At 37.0% G+C, this 18,451-nt stretch overlaps 3 protein-coding genes across 4 annotated transcripts; 1 reads left to right on the forward strand and 2 right to left on the reverse strand.

Annotated features, from left to right (window-relative positions):
- Nucleotides 1-289: 289 nt before the first annotated feature.
- Nucleotides 290-4,016, reverse strand: LOC103946150 (ETHYLENE INSENSITIVE 3-like 1 protein). Of its 2 annotated transcripts, none has more exons than XM_048572649.1 (2): nt 3,758-4,016; nt 290-2,459 (listed from the first exon to the last, which is right to left on the reverse strand). In XM_048572649.1, the coding sequence occupies exon 2, from the start codon at nt 2,272-2,274 to the stop codon at nt 454-456; it is 1,821 nt and encodes a 606-aa protein (XP_048428606.1). In that variant the 5' UTR covers nt 2,275-2,459; nt 3,758-4,016; the 3' UTR covers nt 290-453. The 2 variants fall into 2 exon arrangements, with proteins under 2 accessions (XP_048428606.1, XP_009355060.2); XM_009356785.3 differs by having other exon boundaries at nt 290-2,465.
- Nucleotides 4,017-9,458: 5,442 nt separating this feature from the next.
- LOC103946151 (protein ETHYLENE INSENSITIVE 3-like) lies at nt 9,459-13,104 on the reverse strand. Its single transcript, XM_009356787.3, has 2 exons — nt 12,968-13,104; nt 9,459-11,822 (listed from the first exon to the last, which is right to left on the reverse strand). The coding sequence occupies exon 2, from the start codon at nt 11,686-11,688 to the stop codon at nt 9,862-9,864; it is 1,827 nt and encodes a 608-aa protein (XP_009355062.2). The 5' UTR covers nt 11,689-11,822; nt 12,968-13,104; the 3' UTR covers nt 9,459-9,861.
- Nucleotides 13,105-15,499: 2,395 nt separating this feature from the next.
- Nucleotides 15,500-17,636, forward strand: LOC103946152 (putative pectinesterase/pectinesterase inhibitor 24). The gene is made up of 2 exons (XM_009356789.2): nt 15,500-16,554; nt 16,763-17,636. Exons 1-2 carry the CDS (start codon nt 15,513-15,515, stop codon nt 17,437-17,439), a joined length of 1,719 nt encoding a protein of 572 aa, XP_009355064.2. The 5' UTR covers nt 15,500-15,512; the 3' UTR covers nt 17,440-17,636.
- The last annotated feature ends 815 nt before the right edge of the window (nt 17,637-18,451 follow it).

Here is an 18,451-nt window from a genome sequence, read left to right on the forward strand (position 1 = left end):
AAGGAACAAGCCAAAGGTACATAAAAACCACCACATATATAGATGTCTTCTGTGTACACATTACATAACTACACATGCCAACATCGACTTCAGCAACCGGAAAAATGTTTCCTGCATTTCAACAATAGTACGGAACAACGGATTGGGTTTTCCAGTCCTTTATTGGCTCTACTCAATACCGCAAGCAGATAACCTATACTTAGATGAGGAAGTTACTGTTCGAGTTTCGAGGGTTATAAACATCTAACAAGTTCGACAGATACAAACAACTAAACGTAAACCACAACACACACACACACACCCCTCCTACCAACACATAGATTGGAGCAGTCATCTAAACACCTAACACGTCCCGACAGATAAAAAGTGCAACTTAAAAAGAAGCTTCACCTATTCAGTCCGCAACTGTGTAACTCCAACACATTGGAGCAGTCAATATAAGAAAACCCCACTTCATTGGAACCAAGGGGGAGCATCTTGCTTCGGCGGAGTGTCCATAACATTATAATCAGCTGGTGCCAAGTGCAAGGGGGAGTCGAATCTCATGTTGACGTTTTCAATGGGATTGTTACCAAATGGAGAATCAAATGCAATGCACTGATCAAACTGAACTTCTGGGGATGCGAAACTTGGATGAAGCATAGGCATGGGGGCCGGTTCAGACATGTTGATGTTGCATCCTGTATCCACCCCTTGACCAAAAAAGTTATCATTCATTGGAAATTGATATTTCGACTGCTGCTGGTTGCGGTTCTCTACGATATGGAGGTTTCCAGGATTGCAGTTCTGGTTCTGTTGAACATTACTATCATAGAATGACATAAGCTCAGATATCATTTTCTGCCCATCATCAACTCCTGAAGCATTAAACCTACTTGCCTGGTTCACTGATTGTTGAAATGTGGGTGCAGGTGGTTGAGCAATGGGTAGAGAGAAGCCCACAGATTTCTCATTGTGAAGCTGAAAGCTTGACATTCCGAACACTTGTGAAGAATTACTGCGGTATTGACAGTTCATCTGGTGATTGTTTCTTGCAGTTATGTTGAGAAAGCCTAGGCGATAATCATGATACGGGCACTGCGGATATTCGCAGGTGTAAATCTTCTGATTTAACATCATTTGTGGCTCTTCGGACAGCTGCTTCCTCTTTTGACCAAAATCTGAGTTGATCTCAATCAGCTCCCCCTTAATCTGAGGTACCAGCCTCTCTCTTTGACCAGCAGTTCCAATGTTGAAGTGATTTACAAGAGGTTTGCAATCCTCTGTTTCAACATTTTCGTCATCATCAACACCTTCAACATCATAATCACTGGTACCACTGATTGCGAGAGACCCACCACCACCAGCCAGTGGAGGTGGACATCTATCAGGATATAACCTTCGGGCCAAAGCTTCCTCCTGGTTTATAATAGCTAGCCAAGTGGCGCTCTCCTTAGCAGTCATTTTGTCTTGCAAACACTTGGACTGACGAACAAGCTTGCGGATCTTGGCAATATCTGGTGACATATGCTTTATCACAGCTGTGAGGACACCAACCTTCCAAGCCTTTTTCAGATCATGAGGCTTCTTGTATGGGGGAGGACCCTGATCCTTGGGCAGATTTAATTGAGGCCACCAATCCTCATTACCGGTAGGCCACCAAGGTGGGGCAACACCTTTCTCCAATGGGAAACGTCTTTGGGGTGGATCGCAGTGCTGCATCAAAGCCGACAGAAGTGAACCAAGAGTGGTATCTTGCAGCTCCTGTAAAGTGTGAGGAGTGGATGCCACTACACTGCAGTCTTCATTCTTCCCAGGGATTGAATGATCTGCCTGATACTTAGAAATTGCAGCCGGGCCATTACGATCAAATCTTACTTTTTCCTTCCACCATGCTCGCAGATTGTCTGAGGCACCACTCACTGGTTTTCCTTTTTCTGGGATAATTCCATAAACAAAACCCTGAGCTTTGCAAACTTCCATCATTTTCAGCATATATTTCAGGATCCCATCTTGTGCCCGTGACATCTTCTTCCTCCGAGCTTGTTCCTGTGATTGACGCTGTCTCGCATTGTCAACTCTTTCCTTTCCCTTAGTTTGTTCCTTCAGCCTCTTCAATAGCATTCGGTCTCTCCACATCCTCCTCTCCAGCTCATCAACATCCATTTCTTCATCACTATAATCCTCCTCCCCAGTTGCCTCGGGTTCATGCTCTGGAGCTGCTTCGCCTTCCCCAGATGGAGCCGAAAGAAAGTCAAGATTACCACAGAAACCCATTTCTTCAAAGATCCCCATTAGCACCGACACAAAAAACAACCCTGATTATATAAACGGGTAATCAAATGCAAACTACGTCAACTTCTCTGCCCTTCTCTCACTCTTTAAAAGATTTCCAATCTTGCGCACAGTTATTAGCTTTAAAATCTCTGAAAGCCGAGGTCCACCGATAAAGGATACTCAACCCAACGAAATCAAATCTTCTGCAACTACAATAAATTACAATAACTCGGTTAACCACACAATTGTCGTGAATCATAAATCAGGTACTTTGAACTAGCAGTAATGATAATTCAATTAAGTAAATAATTTTATAAATACAATTAATCACAAACAAGTAACACAACAAACAATTCGGATTCACTTACACAAACATACCATAAATTATATGGGCATCAAACCAAACAAATAATGCAAAGCAAGCAAACAAAGGAACGTAACAGAACTCCTTGTTTTCACATTCAAAACGTAAACCAAAAAAGAACCAAAAGATAATCCCAACACATGGCCCTCGTCACTACAAACAACAAAAGAAGTGACTCTCGAATAACCGAGCAAAAATAGAAAACAAGAAAAAGGAAAATAAAATATCCATCATCATCCCGAAAATCACGAGGTAGTCACAATAAAAACCAAATTTAAGTTACACGTAATACCCTGCAACTTCGAACACCGCTACCATGTAGAGAACCAGGCACCTCCAGATCTACTATCATCCAGTTTCATTTTCCTTACAGTTACACGTTATTGATGAGTATTGAGAGGACATAGTTTTGGGTTTTTAATTTTTGTTTACACAAACTGATATAGCTTATAGCACAGGTTTACAGCAAATTTATCACATATCTAAGCAACATAATTCACTTATTAATCCTTTTTATCATCATTTAATATAAATCCGAAAATTCAGGGTAGCCGACTTTCGGATCAAAATTTCCAGGTGCTCCAAAGTACGGGATACTCCCGGTGTTTTAATCATTAGATCTTGGTTTTTGTATTTTTAAGCAAAGATCTAGCCGTCAAAACACACGGAGTATCTCGTGCTCAGATCAAAGGCTGTTCATACGCATCCCTCCATCCAGATTCAAACTACTCACATCCAAATTTTGTGAAAAAACAGATTAAAACAAAACAAAGCAGCAAAAACCCGGCAACTAAAAAGATCAAACAGAAAATACAAAAAACAATACACACACACACACACACACACACACACACACACACACATATATGATATATGGTAAACAACAAAAACAAAACCCAGATAAACATGTAGATGCAAGTGAATAAGAGAAGAACCTTAGAGTTTCTACAAATCAGATACAGTAGGAGCAATCAGATCAACCATCAAAACCCTTGAAAAGTCACAAGATTTAACAACAAATATATCTCTTTATTAATTAATATGCAGATAAGAACATGTTAACATAAACCCAATATACACAGAACAATCACAAACAAAACAATCTAAGAAGAAAAGAAAAGCAGAAAATGAAGGTACCTGATTGATGGATATCAAGTGGTGGTATAAGGCATTGAAGCCCCTCAAGCACTCTCTGATTACTCAGAGAGGGGGAGAGAGAGAGAGAGAGAGAGAGAGAGAGAGAGAGAGAGATAGAGAAAGACACAGAATTTTTTTCCTTTCTGCTCAGAGGAGAGAGTTTAGTGGGTTTTCTTTTCCTTTGTTAATGGCAGAAGAAAATGAGAGAAAAAGATGGAAAGATGGCTGGGTGGGTGGGTGAGTTGGGGAGGGACAAGGATATGAACAAGCAAAGCAACAGTAACTTTTTATTTTTGGAAGGTGAACTATCTAACTAGGGTTAGGTTATCGTTTAACCGTGGTTAATACTTTGGAAGGAACCACGTGGGGAGACTACCATTGCAGTGGATATTTCCTTGTCGTTCTTTTTGTTTGTACACTTTTCTCTTCCCTCAAGTCACTTGCCAGTTGCCCCCTTAAGAAACGTGCGCAAATAGTATTCAATTCAAATAGTCAAGTCATTGATGTTTATGTTTGGTCAAACCAAATTTTACCCAATGTTCTGTATATCCAATTTTAGCTTGTAATTCTTCAATATTTTAGAAATTCTGTAATCGTGACTATTTATCGTACATCATGCATTTAAAATTTATTTTAAAATTAAATATAAATATTACCCCGAATCCTTTTTCTGTAATTATGTTGTGAAACTCATTGCAAAAGACTGGACTTTAGATTATTTTTAAAGGAGAAGTTAAATACATCAATTGGGACTAAACGACATTAAGATTTTTTAAAGTGAGATGTCATAATTGGCGGACAGCTGAGTTATTTTATTTTTTATCAAATGATATTATCTACACTAAAATGGTGAGAGAATAGGTTAAGCCTTAAAATAAGCTAGCAATAATATGGTTCAACTTCGTCTTTTGTAAGAATTAAACTTAAGACCTCTTACTTACAAATGAATATTACTAAATAGTAGTACTAAGTGACGACAATTGAGTTGTTTGATTTCTTACTTTCAAGTTGTCCTTATTGATAACAAACAAAAATGGAGTCAAACGGCTTTAATTTATTTTTACATAAATCACATTGATAACCAATATGATTATGATAGCTGAAATCAATTTTAGTTATATTTTAATAGTTAATAGTTAATGTGACCATTGGCCCAATATATGAATAAAAAGTATTTGACAAAAGGAGATTTAACATATATATTTAAGAGAACTTTAACAAAAAATTCTCAGTACTATTTACTTTAATGAAAAATCATATTTTTACACTAAAAAATCAATCATGATACTATTTACTTTACCCTTTACTTTGTCCTTATTGTTAAAACTCAAAGTTGTCACATCCCGGCCTGGGGCGGATCACTTCCCGGGCCCACTCCACCACCGTAGCACGATATTGTCCGTTTTGGGCTTACCATTCCCTCACGGTTTTGTGCTTACCAAGCCCTCACGGTTTTGTTTTTAGAAACTCACGAGCAACTTCCTAGTGGGTCACCCATCATGTGATTGCTCTAGCCCCCTTCTCGCTTAACTTCAGAGTTCCTACGGAACCCGAAGCCAATAAGCTCCCAAAAGGCCTCGTGCTAGGTAGAGATGAGAATATACATATAATGATCACTCCCTTGGGCGATGTGGGATGTTACAAAAGTTATCAAATCATTTTCATTAGTTTTTCTTATATTTAATTGGCTACATTAATCATTAAATAAAATTTTGACATATTATATTTAATATCAATTTTTTTAATATAATGATATACTAAATTGTAGTATTGAACAGTAATCCATACATTATGAGTAATACTACACTTATCGCATGTTTGTATTATCTATCTAATACAAATAGGGTCGACAAATACATGTGAGTCTCATCTCTATTAGATAGTACCAATGATTGTATAAATATGTGGTGAGAGTAGCATTTTTTAAGACATTATTATTAGACCTATTCCAACCCTTGGAGTAAAACTCAGTTCTAAACCTACCAAACTTACTCCAACTCTTGGGTCAAATATGAGTTTTAACCCAAAATTCATTTTTTGGGCAACTTTAGATCAAAATTTTCCACAGGTCATCGGTATGGCCTACCATATATATGTTTTTAGTTTAATATTTATAAATTCATTGAATTCAATGGTTAAAATCTAATATAATCAAATTTAACGATAAAAAAAGAGCTAAATGTCCAAATTTAAATCTAACGGCTAAAATATTTAAAAATATTCTTTCACACACTCCACCTGCTAGTAAATTATACTAAAATAATAAAATACAATTACACACTCCACCATTAAATAAATACATATGAAATTATTAGGATAATGTTTTATTATTTTCTTTTTCTTTTTTTAAATCACACCATACCTAAAACTTTCACATTACATATATATTTTCTTCTTATAAAAATAACATATTATTCATGTTTATTTATATATTATAAGATAATTTAGTTTATTGATACGATATACGATATATTTACTTACATCCGCCTAGACCGCCTAGTCTCTAGGCGCTAGGCCTCATTTCGCCTCCTAACTAGCACCTAGCATTTTTAAGAACCTTGTGCATAGTATATGTACAATCACTAGTTATTACTTCAATTATCTATTAATTAGAGTTTTTTGTGTATCCTTCATCTTTCAAACTGAGAGAGTTTTTTTTTTTTTTTTTTTTTTTTCCACAAGTGACATTAGAAAGTATGAAAAATCAAATACAAGACTTTGAGTGCAAAACCAAATGCAGATGCGTCAAAATATGGGCCAATGAGCTCACATGACTCAAATAACTCTATATTACTCCTTGTAATTCCTACCAGTGATGCAAATTTGCCACTAAATCATATATTTAAGAGCAAAAAATTTACCTCCAAAGCTTTATTTAACCTTTCATTTCATGATTGAAAATGGCATTTCAATCATGATATCAGCTTGAGCTACAAGTCTCTTGCGTTCGAAAGTATGGGTGATTAGTGGAACTGTAAAAAAAATAAAATAAAAAATGCAATGGTGAAGGGATGCGTCGAAACGTGCGAGGGAGAGAAATTTTCAAAACGTGAAACAACCAATTAGATGGATTACTTTAAATAATAATAAGAGTGCTACTAAGTCCACCCCAATGTCTTATTTCCCCACCTACTTTGAAATAATAATTTTATTCATCTATCCTAATGTTGCTAATTGCTTAATTTGTTTATGACTTTATGTACCAGACTGGGATGAAAAAAATTGATGTAAGAAATGTTGAAAACCAAAAAACTTCAGGGTAGTAAACTGAGATCAACCCTAAAAAATAATTAAATAGAGAAATATTGCCGCTTAGCACTCTGGTATAGTATTATTCCTCACTAGTAAGTGAGGTGTTTTATGTTCGAATCTCTTTAATACCAACTTATCTCCCCACCTCCTTAGTATAAATATAAAATGAGTTATATATAAGTAAAGGGAGGTGCATGCTATGATATTAATTAGAGAATTGCTTAGTATGCACCGGTGTATATTATTTATCAAAATCTGTGACCGTTGAATCATTGACTGTGGATCTGTTAGTGCACATTAATGCTTCATTTACCTCATACATACTATACAGCAAAACATAGTAGAATTTCGATTAATTATACTGAAAAGTTTGAAATATCTCATAAAAAAAAATTGAAAAAAAGGAGACAAATATAAGTAAAAAAATGACTCATTTTTTAAGTCTTTGGACTAAAATAAGACAAACCAGTCATGCACACCATACCTCTCGTGTGGAGCTTGGGCTGGAAACATTTTCTGCTTGGTGTCATGGTTGAGGATTTGGGGGTGTTGGTAGTTACAATTATGGGATTTTTTTGGGGAGGGAGATGCTGCCTGGTGATGATATTTGAAGTTCTTTTTTTGAGTAATTCGATATTTTTATATTATGGGTAGGGAGAGTTTTTGAGTAATGATAATTTTTTTTTAAATTAAAATAATTTTTCAAAGCAAGGAAAATTTGAAGAAAGAATATGCAAGGTTATTTTGGAAATAATGGTGAGTGGGAAAAGAGTTTATGTATTTTTCAACATTTTGTAATGGATATAAATATAAGATGGATGAGAAAATAAGATATTGGAATGGGTATAACACCACTCCATGATAATCATAATCAGTGGATTGACTTTACCATAATAGCCTTGATGACTTTTTTAATTCCTAATTTGGGTGAATCAATCCCTCCCACCCACCACGTATACACGAGACAACCAAGCAGTCATCAGCCACGTTAGCACCCATTAAATATTTGAAAACTACAAACCACGTGCTTAACTGTTCATCGCACTACGGTATCAAATTATTATAATTATATTATTGAGAAGAGCTTAGCTCCTTAAAGTTGAAAACAAGCCACTTTAAAATATTTTGTCGCCTATTTATATAATTTCGTGTTATAATTAGAATTGTTCGTCTTTATAAAAAATGAATTGTTATTGACACTTCAAAAATCTCTTTCTACATTCCAAACTTTCTATATTTGGAAAGAAAAATACATTTGTGAGGAGTGTAGAATGAGATTTTTAGAGTGCTAATAACACTTCTATATAAAAATATAAAATAATATTAGAATAATATTAGGGTGATCAAATTTTTAAACTAAATATACAAACCAAATGAAAGGTCATTAATAGAAAATAAGCACGTTAATCAACATTCAGTAATAATCCAATTATCAACATTCACATCATTTGGTTTACAAATTTAGTTAGAAATTTGGTATCTCTAGCATTACCCTTAAAATTAATATCGTTAGGTCATCGAGTTGTATAAAAATTGCTTGACAAATTCAATAAAAACATTACGAACTATTTATTTGTTTTCTATTGACTAAACAATCTTAGTTTTAAATAACTTTTTGTAAAAAAATGAACTTTACATAGTAATTTATAAAATAAACAATTTTGATCATACAGTCCAAGTTATGTGAAGGCCACGAAGCATTTGAAGAGGAACTTGTCCTCAAACCTTAAAAACTGAGCGGCACAAAATTCTGTAAATAAGTCACGAAACATTTTGAAGAGGAACTCTTCCACAACTTAAGAAGCCAGGCTCTCTTCTCTGTATTGTTAAGCTCAGTCGGAATCATTATTCCTTGGTGCAAATTATCATTATATTGTGACAAATATAATCATTTGATTTCACGAAACATTTTGAAGAGGATCTTTACCTAACTTTGACCCCTTTTCAGTCTCTGCCTGATTTTTCAGTCCTAAGATTCCTAACACGGAAGACCAAACTGATTCACATGATACCAGTATCATGGCTTCGGGGGGCCGAATTCATTTGTCTCGTAGAATAATACGACTAGATGAGAACCACTTTACAAGGCACAGTGCACTGCCATGGAGCACTATCACAAGGCATCTCATGTCAATAAAACAATACCACACGAACAAAAACATATACATGCATGTTTTTATTTTATTGACATATAACTTCATCATGACGGTACACTGTGTCATGTAAACCCTCAAAAAACTGTGCGCTTGTGTCATATAAGTTCTCAAAAATTGTGTGCTTGTGTCATGTAAGTCCTCCAACAACCAAAAACTGTCCAAAACATTTCAACATAAGTACTGTATCTGTGTATGAGATTGGAAGTAGGATTCTCTCCCCTCCTCTCCTCTCACATATTGTTTTTTGTCTTATTGTCTCTATAAAAAATCAATATAAGATGCTGACGTGGCTAAACCGTAACCGTTCAAATAGGAGGGGATGGAAAGGAAGAGATTAGGAGGGAAAAGAACCCTCCTCCATAAGATTGGGTTCTTCTTTCCAGGCCTTTATAGGCCCTACTCAATACTGCACTGAGAACAACTATGAAACCTAGACTTGATGACAAAGTTGCAGTACGAGAAACTCCCCAAAATTTGTCAAGGGTTATAAACATCTAAAAAGTCCGACCGATAAAAATAAACCACTAACTTGAGAAGTTTCACCCAATCGGGTCCAATACTGTGTCTAAAAAACCTAAAGAAAACTGAATTATCACGAGACAACCTGAACTGTGTCGAGAAAACATCCCTCCCCCGCTCACAAACATATGAACATCCTTATTCATATATTGGAGCGCAATGCAAGCAAACCCGGCTTCAACGACACATCCAGAATGGATCTTGTTCCAGCATCGAGTCAAGACTATAGTCATCTCGCGGCAAGTTGGTGCCAAATCCTAAGTTGTCAGTATTATCGGGAAGATTACCAAATGGAGAATCAAACAAGTTGCACGGATCAAACTGAAATTCTGTGGATGGGAGAGATGGAGGAGCTGGAGTAGCTGGAGGAAGCATAGGCATAGGTGACGCTGCAGACATGTTGGGTCCTACAACCAACCTTTGATCAAAGAAGTTATCACCCATTGGAAATTGATAATTCACCTGATGCTGGTTGTGGTTTTCTACAACATCGAGGCTTCCAGGATCCGAGTTCTTGTTCTGCTGAGTATTACCATCACAGAATGACATAAACTCCGATATCATATTCGGCTCATCCCCAGCAGGTTCAAGTCCGGAAGCATTAAAACTACTTGTCTGGTTCACTGGTTGTTGAATAGCTGGATTAGGTTGAGGACTGGGTAAGGACCCCACAAGTTTGTCACCGTTAGGATGAGCGCTTGACATTCCAACTTGTGAAGAATTATTCCTGTAAGAACAAGTCAACTGGTGATTATTCCTTGCAGTTATGTTGCGAAAGCCTAGGTGATAATCATGATACGGGCAATCCAGATATTCGCAGGTGTAACCCTGATGATTTAACATCATTTGTGGCTCTTCAGGCAGCTGCTTCCTCTTTTGACCAGAGTCGGAATCGGTCTCAGTCAGCTCTGCCATAAAATGATGCATCAGTCCATCTCTTTGTCCAGATGTTCCAATATTTAAGTTATTAAAATGAGGTTGGCAGTCCTCTTCTTCATAATTCTCTTCATCATCAACCACTTCAACATCATAATCACTGGTACCACTGATTGCAAAACTAGACCCACTCCCAGAAGATGATGGAGGTGTACATCCATCAGGATATAACCTCTGGGCCAAATTCTCCTCCTGGTTAAGGATGGCTAGCCAAATAGTGGTCTCCTTAGCAGACATTTTGTCCTGCAAATACTTAGACCGATGAACAAGCTTCCGGATCCTGGCAATATCGGGCGACATGTGCTTTATCACAGCCGCGAGAACACTCACCTTCCAAGCCTTCTTCAGATCATGAGGCTTCCTGTATGGGGGAGGACCCTGATCCTTGCGCAGATTCAATTGAGTCCACCATTCCTCATTGCCAGTGGGCCACCAAGGTGGGGCAACACCCTTCTCCAACGGGAAACGTCTTTGGGGTGGATGGCAGTGCTGCATCAAAGCCGACAAAAGTGAACCAAGAGTGGCATCATGGAGCTCCTGTAAGTTGTGAGGAGTGGATGGTACTGCATGGGACTCTTCATTCTTCCCAGGGATTGGATGTTCAGCCAGATACTTAGAAACTGCAGCAGGGCCATTATGGTCAAATCTTACTTTTTCCTTCCACCATTTGCGAAGACTGTCAGACGCACCAGTCACTGGTTTACCATTTTCGGGGATAATCCCATAAACAAAACCCTTGGCTTTACAAACTTCCATCATTTTTAACATATATTTCAGGATTCCATCTTGTGCCCGTGACATCCTCTTCCTCCGAGCTTGTTCCTGTGGCTGACACTGCCTAGCATTGTCAGCTCCTTCTGTTCCTTTATTTTGCTCTTTAAGCCGCTTCAGTCGCATTCTATATTTCCACACCCTCCTCTCAAGCTCATTAACATCCAATTCGTCGTCACTATCATCCTCCTCCACTGTTGCCTCTGGGTCATGCTCTGGGGCTGCCTCACCTTCCTCAGGGAGAGCCAAAAGAAAGTCCAGGTCCTCAATGAACTCCAACTCCTCAATGATCGCCATCCACCACCAAAACAAAGAACAATGCTGATTGTATACAAATATATAACAATTGGGTAATGAAATACAGTCCACGCCAACTTCACCACCCTTCTACTCTTTATATGATTAGCAAACCCAAAAACAAATGAAATCTTCTGCAAATGATAATTACGAATAACTCAGTTAAAGCCACAATTGTCGCATACGGGAGATCAGGAACATGGAACTAGTAACAACAACGTTACTTCAATGAAAATAAAAGGGAAAATTACATACTTTCACGAATACGATTAATTGCAAACATAAAAAGTAATACATTAAAGAAGTCAGAACCACTTAGACAAGCAAAGCTATATATATTAATTGATCATGAATCAAACAAGTAATATTAACAAACAAAGAATCGCAACGGATTTCCGCGGTTTTGCATTCAAAACAAAAAAGACGAAAAAAACCAAAGCAAAACCCTCATACAAAAACCTTATGCACAAAAGCAACAACATCAGTTACAAACCAAAAACAAAATGAAAAATGAAAAAGAAAAAAAACACCAATCAGCAACATGAGGAACATGAGATCATTAGAACAAAAACCAAATGTTACAAGTGCATACCCTGCAACTGCAAAAAACTTCCAAAGGACAAAGAACAGAACTGGGTAACAACAGATTCACAACTAATCAGTTTCATATTTTTTCACAAAACCATGTTACTGATTTTCATGATTTAACTCAAAATGTTATAGCTTGATATAATGCAGGTATGCAGCACATATTCCACCTATCTAAGCAATATAATTCACTTATTAATTTGTTTGTTCATTGTTTAACATAGATACGGAAATTCGGGGTAGCCACCCTTCGGATCATAAGATGTTCGAACTACAAAACTATACTATCAGCAAGTGGTGGATTGCCCCGGTGGTTAGGGCCTTCCTATTCAACCCATTGCCCTTAGTGTGGTTTACTCTTGTACTAAAAAAACCATGCTATCAAATCCAAAGTTCTAGAAGATTAAGAATCAACGAAAAACACGAAAAATAAAAAAGATCAAACAGAAACAAAAAGGGTAAATTCTAACACCAGGACCTGCAACTAAAGGAAGTACAATATAAAATACACACCAAGAGAACAACCAGATAGCATTAAGACAGAGATCAACCATAAAAATACATGAAAATTCACACGATGAATAAAATAAAAATATTCATTTGACAATTATTATATTTTTAGTTGACAAGAAGAGTGAGAAATGAAACAAGTAGTTTAAGTAAACAAATAAAAAGCAGAAAATGAAGGTACCTATTTGATGGGTTGGTAGGGGCGGAGGGATGGCAGCTCCTCCCTCCTCAACACCCTCTGGTTCCTCAGAGAGAGGGAGAGAAGTTGTGTCCTGGTCAGGAGAGACAGAAATGGAAGAAGAAAAAGACAGACAAAAGGATTGGAAGCAAAAGTGAAATTTTTGTCGGACGGCGTGCTATTTAACTAGACTCAGCTACGTTTTAACCGCGGTTTGAGACGTGGGTGGGTAACTTATCCTTTTTATTTTTTACTTTTGGTAAGCGTAACCTTTTGGTTTTTGGTTTTTTACTATTTAGAATTTTAGAGTAACTTGTATAGCACGCATACTACCGTTCCGCGTTGATAATTCAAAAATTCAATTTTTCATTATAGTTACTTTATCGATATTCAACGTACTATGTACCTTCTTTCCTTTCTTTAAACTAAAACTCGAATTGAAGATCAAACATTCATGCTAATTTACGTTCCATCGTGTGCGACAATATTATTATTATGTCCCTTTTGTCAACTCAACAAAGTGTGACAATTTCATTATATTGCAAACTCAATGTATACATCTCCCATCAAGTGTTCTCGCTCGCCTATTTTAACTCGAACCCAAAAATCCTCTTCGTGGTAGTTTATTAAACAATATTATAAAAAATGAACAAGTAATTTTGACACAAATTCTTGATTTTATGTTACATGGGGTAGAATTTGGGTATAATTACCGCTCTGGGTGTTCCTTTTTTACAATTTACCCATCTCACTATTTTGAAGAAAGAGAAAAATTGGAGGTTTAAATTAAGGGTACTTTTGTATTTTCATTTTATTTTTAATTAATTTTTTTTAAACAAATAATATTATCTACACTAAATAGATAGGAACGTAGGCTAATATAGAAGTTCAAAACGTTGTCCAAAATTCTAAATCGGGCACAAAACACCAAATATTGCGAATAATAATATGGCTGTTATGGATACCTAATTAGCTTATTTCATTAAAGACAATTTATATTCAATTATCCAGATGTATTACTTAATTAGCTATTATATTTTAATCTTATCTAAGCATTAATCTCAGCCGTGGATAAAGATTTAACAGATAGAATTGAATGTTACCCCTACTGTTTTTTCTTTTCCCTTCTCGATAAACATTGGCAAGAATTTTTGGCTATAGTGATCTCTTTTTTTTTTTTTTTTTTTTTCTAGGAAATAAACTTTATTAAGAAAAGAAGAATTCTCGGGAACACTAGGTTGGCGTGCTTCACTAGGAAGCACTGAAGCACCCTATCTCAAATACAAATGTTGTCAATATTGTTACTAATGAGTGTAATACCTTCATTTAGGAAGTTTGCTTCTTTATAAACAGCAACTGAATAGAATTAAAAGAGGTCATCAGTTATTTGATGTTCTCGAAAATAGTTCTGAGACTCCAAGAGATCTTGCATTAGTCGAGAATCTCATCTATAACCATCTTGAAATCACCTTCAACCACCACATCCTTGATATTTCTCTATTTTGCAAAAAGAAGTGTATCCTGAAGTGCAAGAGTCTCAGCTACGGTAATAGTATTTGGATCAGATGTGTTGCAATCACAATTTCTCCTCCTTTGTCTGCTTGCCAATTGAGAAATAAATTTTCTTTATTAAATTTGTACAACATACGTTTTAAGAAATAATAAATTTTAATTTATTTTAAGCTTATGCCATAAATTGGTTTCTGACACGTCTTGACCTGAAATGACCACTTGTCTATCTGAATCGTGATGTGTTGGTCAACATCTGGAGGATGAAGAAGCCAGAGTATGGTTGACAAAAATGAAATAAATTTGAACTTTAATTAAAGAAATCGAAGTGCACAACGAAATTGGATAGAAATTCGAGCATTCGGAGTTTAATTAGATGTATCAATTTCGTAATATGTTATTATTCACAAGTACACAATATTCAAGTGTATGAAAAGATGTTTAATTAGGCTTTTGTTTTTCATTTCATATGAGATTTTAGCAACATTATTAGTATTACTAGGTGTATGGTCGTTGCAATCAAGATTAGTAAATTGTTTAGAGTGATACAATGATTAGTCCCTAATTAATCAGGGAGGCAAGATCAGTATACTTGTATTACATATATGATTAATAGTGAGTTCATGAATAACACTTACATGTATACGTTCTAAACTAAATTTTATAAATTAAATGATATGGATATTAATGATTGAATTATTACTTAAATGTTAATTAACGTACTTATTTCCTATTGGCGACATATCATTGATTTCCAAATTTGATTTAAAATTTTGATTGCATTATCCTGTAGTTAAATACACCATATTCATATAATAATATGTATGTGGGGGGAGGAAATCGGAGTGCACGAATAATACTTTTAACATGTGAAGCACTCCAGTCTCCAGCAGTTGAATGTTACCAAAATTAAGTGCAAAGCACGTAGTACCGCGTTAGGCTACCAATATGTTTATCCAAACCCTCCATATATATATAAACACACCCAACCACCATCCCTCATGCAATCCTCGACCACATAGGAAAATCATTTAGCATTATGTCTTCCATCAAATCCTATGGCAAGATTGATGAATCCGAGCAAGCCCGGCTCGACAATCGTCGGAAAACTCGAACGAGAGTCGCCATCATAAGCCTATCGTCCATAGTTCTTGTCTGTGTCGTTGTTGCTGCTGTGGTTGGAACCACCGTTCATAATAAATCTGGTGGGAACTCTAAAGACTCGGCCATCTCCACTTCTGTCAAGGCTGTTTGTGATGTGACCTTGTACCAGGATTCATGTTACAGCAGTCTTGGTCCTCTGGTTAACTCCAGCAATGTTAAGCCTGAGGAGATTTTCAAGTTGGCGATTCAGGTGGCGATAAATGAATTGTCGAAAGCCGCTACTCATTTTTCGGCTGATGGGGTTCTTAATGTAATTGCCAAGGACACAGAGTCCGTGGCAGCTTTGAAAGATTGTCAAGACCTTTTGAGTCTGGCATTGGATCATCTCAACGACTCACTCTCTGACGCTAAGTCGTTGGTTGATGTGTTTGATGATCTCAAGACTTGGCTGAGCTCTTCAGGCACGTATCAGCAGACTTGCATTGAAGGTTTTGATGATGTAAAAGGAGAACTCAAGGATAAAGTTGTCGGCTACTTGAAGAACTCCAATGAGTTAACTAGCAACAGCCTCGCCATCGTCTCTTGGATTTCCAAAATCCTTAACTCAGTAAATCTAAGGCGACTGCTGACACACCCTGATCCCACCGATAAGTACAGCCAGGGTGTGCCAGAGTGGCTGCATCGGAAGGATCGCAAGCTGCTTCAGAGTTCGGATTTGAGGAAGAAGGCAGACATTGTCGTGGCAAGCAATGGCAGTAGCAAATACAAAACAATTCAGGATGCACTCAAGGCTGTTCCGGATAAGAGCAAGAAGAGAACAGTCATCTACGTCAAGAAGGGGGTTTATTATGGGAATGTGAGGGTTGAGAAATCCAAGTGGAATGTTTTGGTGGTCGGTGATGGTTCGAATGCAACTATTGTAACCGCCAAACTCAACGTTGTGGATGGAACTCCCACATTTTCCACTGCCACATTCGGTAAACTTTCATTTGGCATTAACTTATATTTCGATAAAACTCTCTATAGCTAGCATATTTACTGATCACATTACCGCCACGTCCTTTTGAAAGGGGATTCTTCTCATGCAAATGAGTCTCCTTTCAGTGAGAGATCTGATCAGCAATGTTTGCTGGTAAATGTTTCATATCATAATGGTAATAGAAACATTTATTTCTTTGTATGCAGCTGTTTTTGGAAAGGGATTCATTGCCCGGGACATTGGATTTCGCAACACTGCAGGACCAGCCAAGCACCAGGCAGTGGCCTTGTTGTCTACTGCTGATCAGTCAGTCTTCTATAGGTGCGACATTGATGCATTCCAGGACACTCTCTATGCTCACTCCAATCGCCAATTCTACCGCGAGTGCAACATTTATGGAACAGTGGATTTCATTTTCGGGAACTCAGCAGTTGTGCTCCAAAACTGCAACATAATGCCGAAGGTTCCCATGCCTGGCCAGCAGAACACCATCACAGCTCAAGGGAAGTTTGATCCCAATCAAAATACAGGAATTTCGATTCACAATTGCAGCATATCGCCCTTTGGAGACTTGTCCTCGGTCAAAACTTTCCTCGGGAGGCCATGGAAGAATTACTCCACAACTGTGTACATGCAAACAGACATGGGAAACCTCATCAGCACTGACGGATGGTTGCCATGGGTAGGCAATAGCGCTCCCGACACCGTATTTTACTCGGAATTTCAAAATTTTGGACCTGGTGCTTCCACAAAGAATAGGGTTAAATGGAAGGGGTTGAGAACCATCAACCAAAAAGCAGCCAGCAAATTTACAGTGCATTCATTTCTCCAAGGAACTAAGTGGATCTCTGATGCTGGTGTTGCCTACACATCAAGCCTCTGACCAATATATTTGATAGTTTCATGAACAAAAATTGTTTTTCTTTTCCCAATTTATTATTTTCCATTTCACACTTTTTGATCATGATTGTTTTGTCTGCCTTCTTATACTTTCTGATTGTTTTTACACAGCAAATTGTGATATATTTCTCTGGCTTTTATGTAATTGTTGAAAATTAGTATATACAAAGTCCAACATATCTGACATTTCATAATTCATACTTCCAATTAAATTAATTTTCAGATCATTCATGTGTAAAACTGGAAATTCAAATATTACAAATTAAGTTAATTCTATTACCATCTGTTTGTAAATTTACACCGGCTACTTAGAGTACGAAATTATAAACCGAGGATATATATGATGAACATGAATGAAGTTGCCATTAAATTAAGCCAATGAATAATTAAAAAGTTTTAAACAGTACTAAATACAATAATCAGTAGAAATTAGGATTTCATTTGGTACGCCGTATATAGCATTGGATGAGACTATTAATAAGAATATATTAAATAGTAATTATCCGGCTCCACCAATGTAGTCCGCTTTACGCCCGCTTAATTATACATCCCAAAAGAGCATATTATTAGTCCAACTTCCTCCCTCCCTCCCTTTTCCCGCAGCCTCTTCCTCTTCGATTGTGTCGAAGACTCGAAGGTGCCTGAGCCAGACCCTCCGGGTCACGGTCATGGGCCTCGGCAGTTAACCGTCCCCAATCTGATGGTGGTGGGTCAGTTCACTTCGGAGCTCTCTTCGATTTGCAACATCCATGAAGTTCTCCGTCCTGCAAATAGTTTTAACGCACTAGACCCTAAGTTTGAGCAACAGTTCTTGACAGGGATTTTCAATTTGACAGAAACCCAGTTTGCGGACGGTTCATCTTTGTCAACCACGAAGCAAATGGTTTCAGCAGAGCCCAGAACGAATTTTACGACCCCTTCCCCCTTTTTTGTTTTCTAATAGTAATTAAGTTTCCTTATTTCTGGGTAATTTGGGATTCGTTTTAGATGTATAG

The sequence above is a fragment of a genome, unplaced genomic scaffold (assembly GCF_019419815.1).
Source record: "Pyrus x bretschneideri cultivar Hongxiangsu unplaced genomic scaffold, Pyrus_bretschneideri_v1 Contig62, whole genome shotgun sequence".
Classification (NCBI taxonomy): Eukaryota; Viridiplantae; Streptophyta; class Magnoliopsida; order Rosales; family Rosaceae; genus Pyrus; species Pyrus x bretschneideri.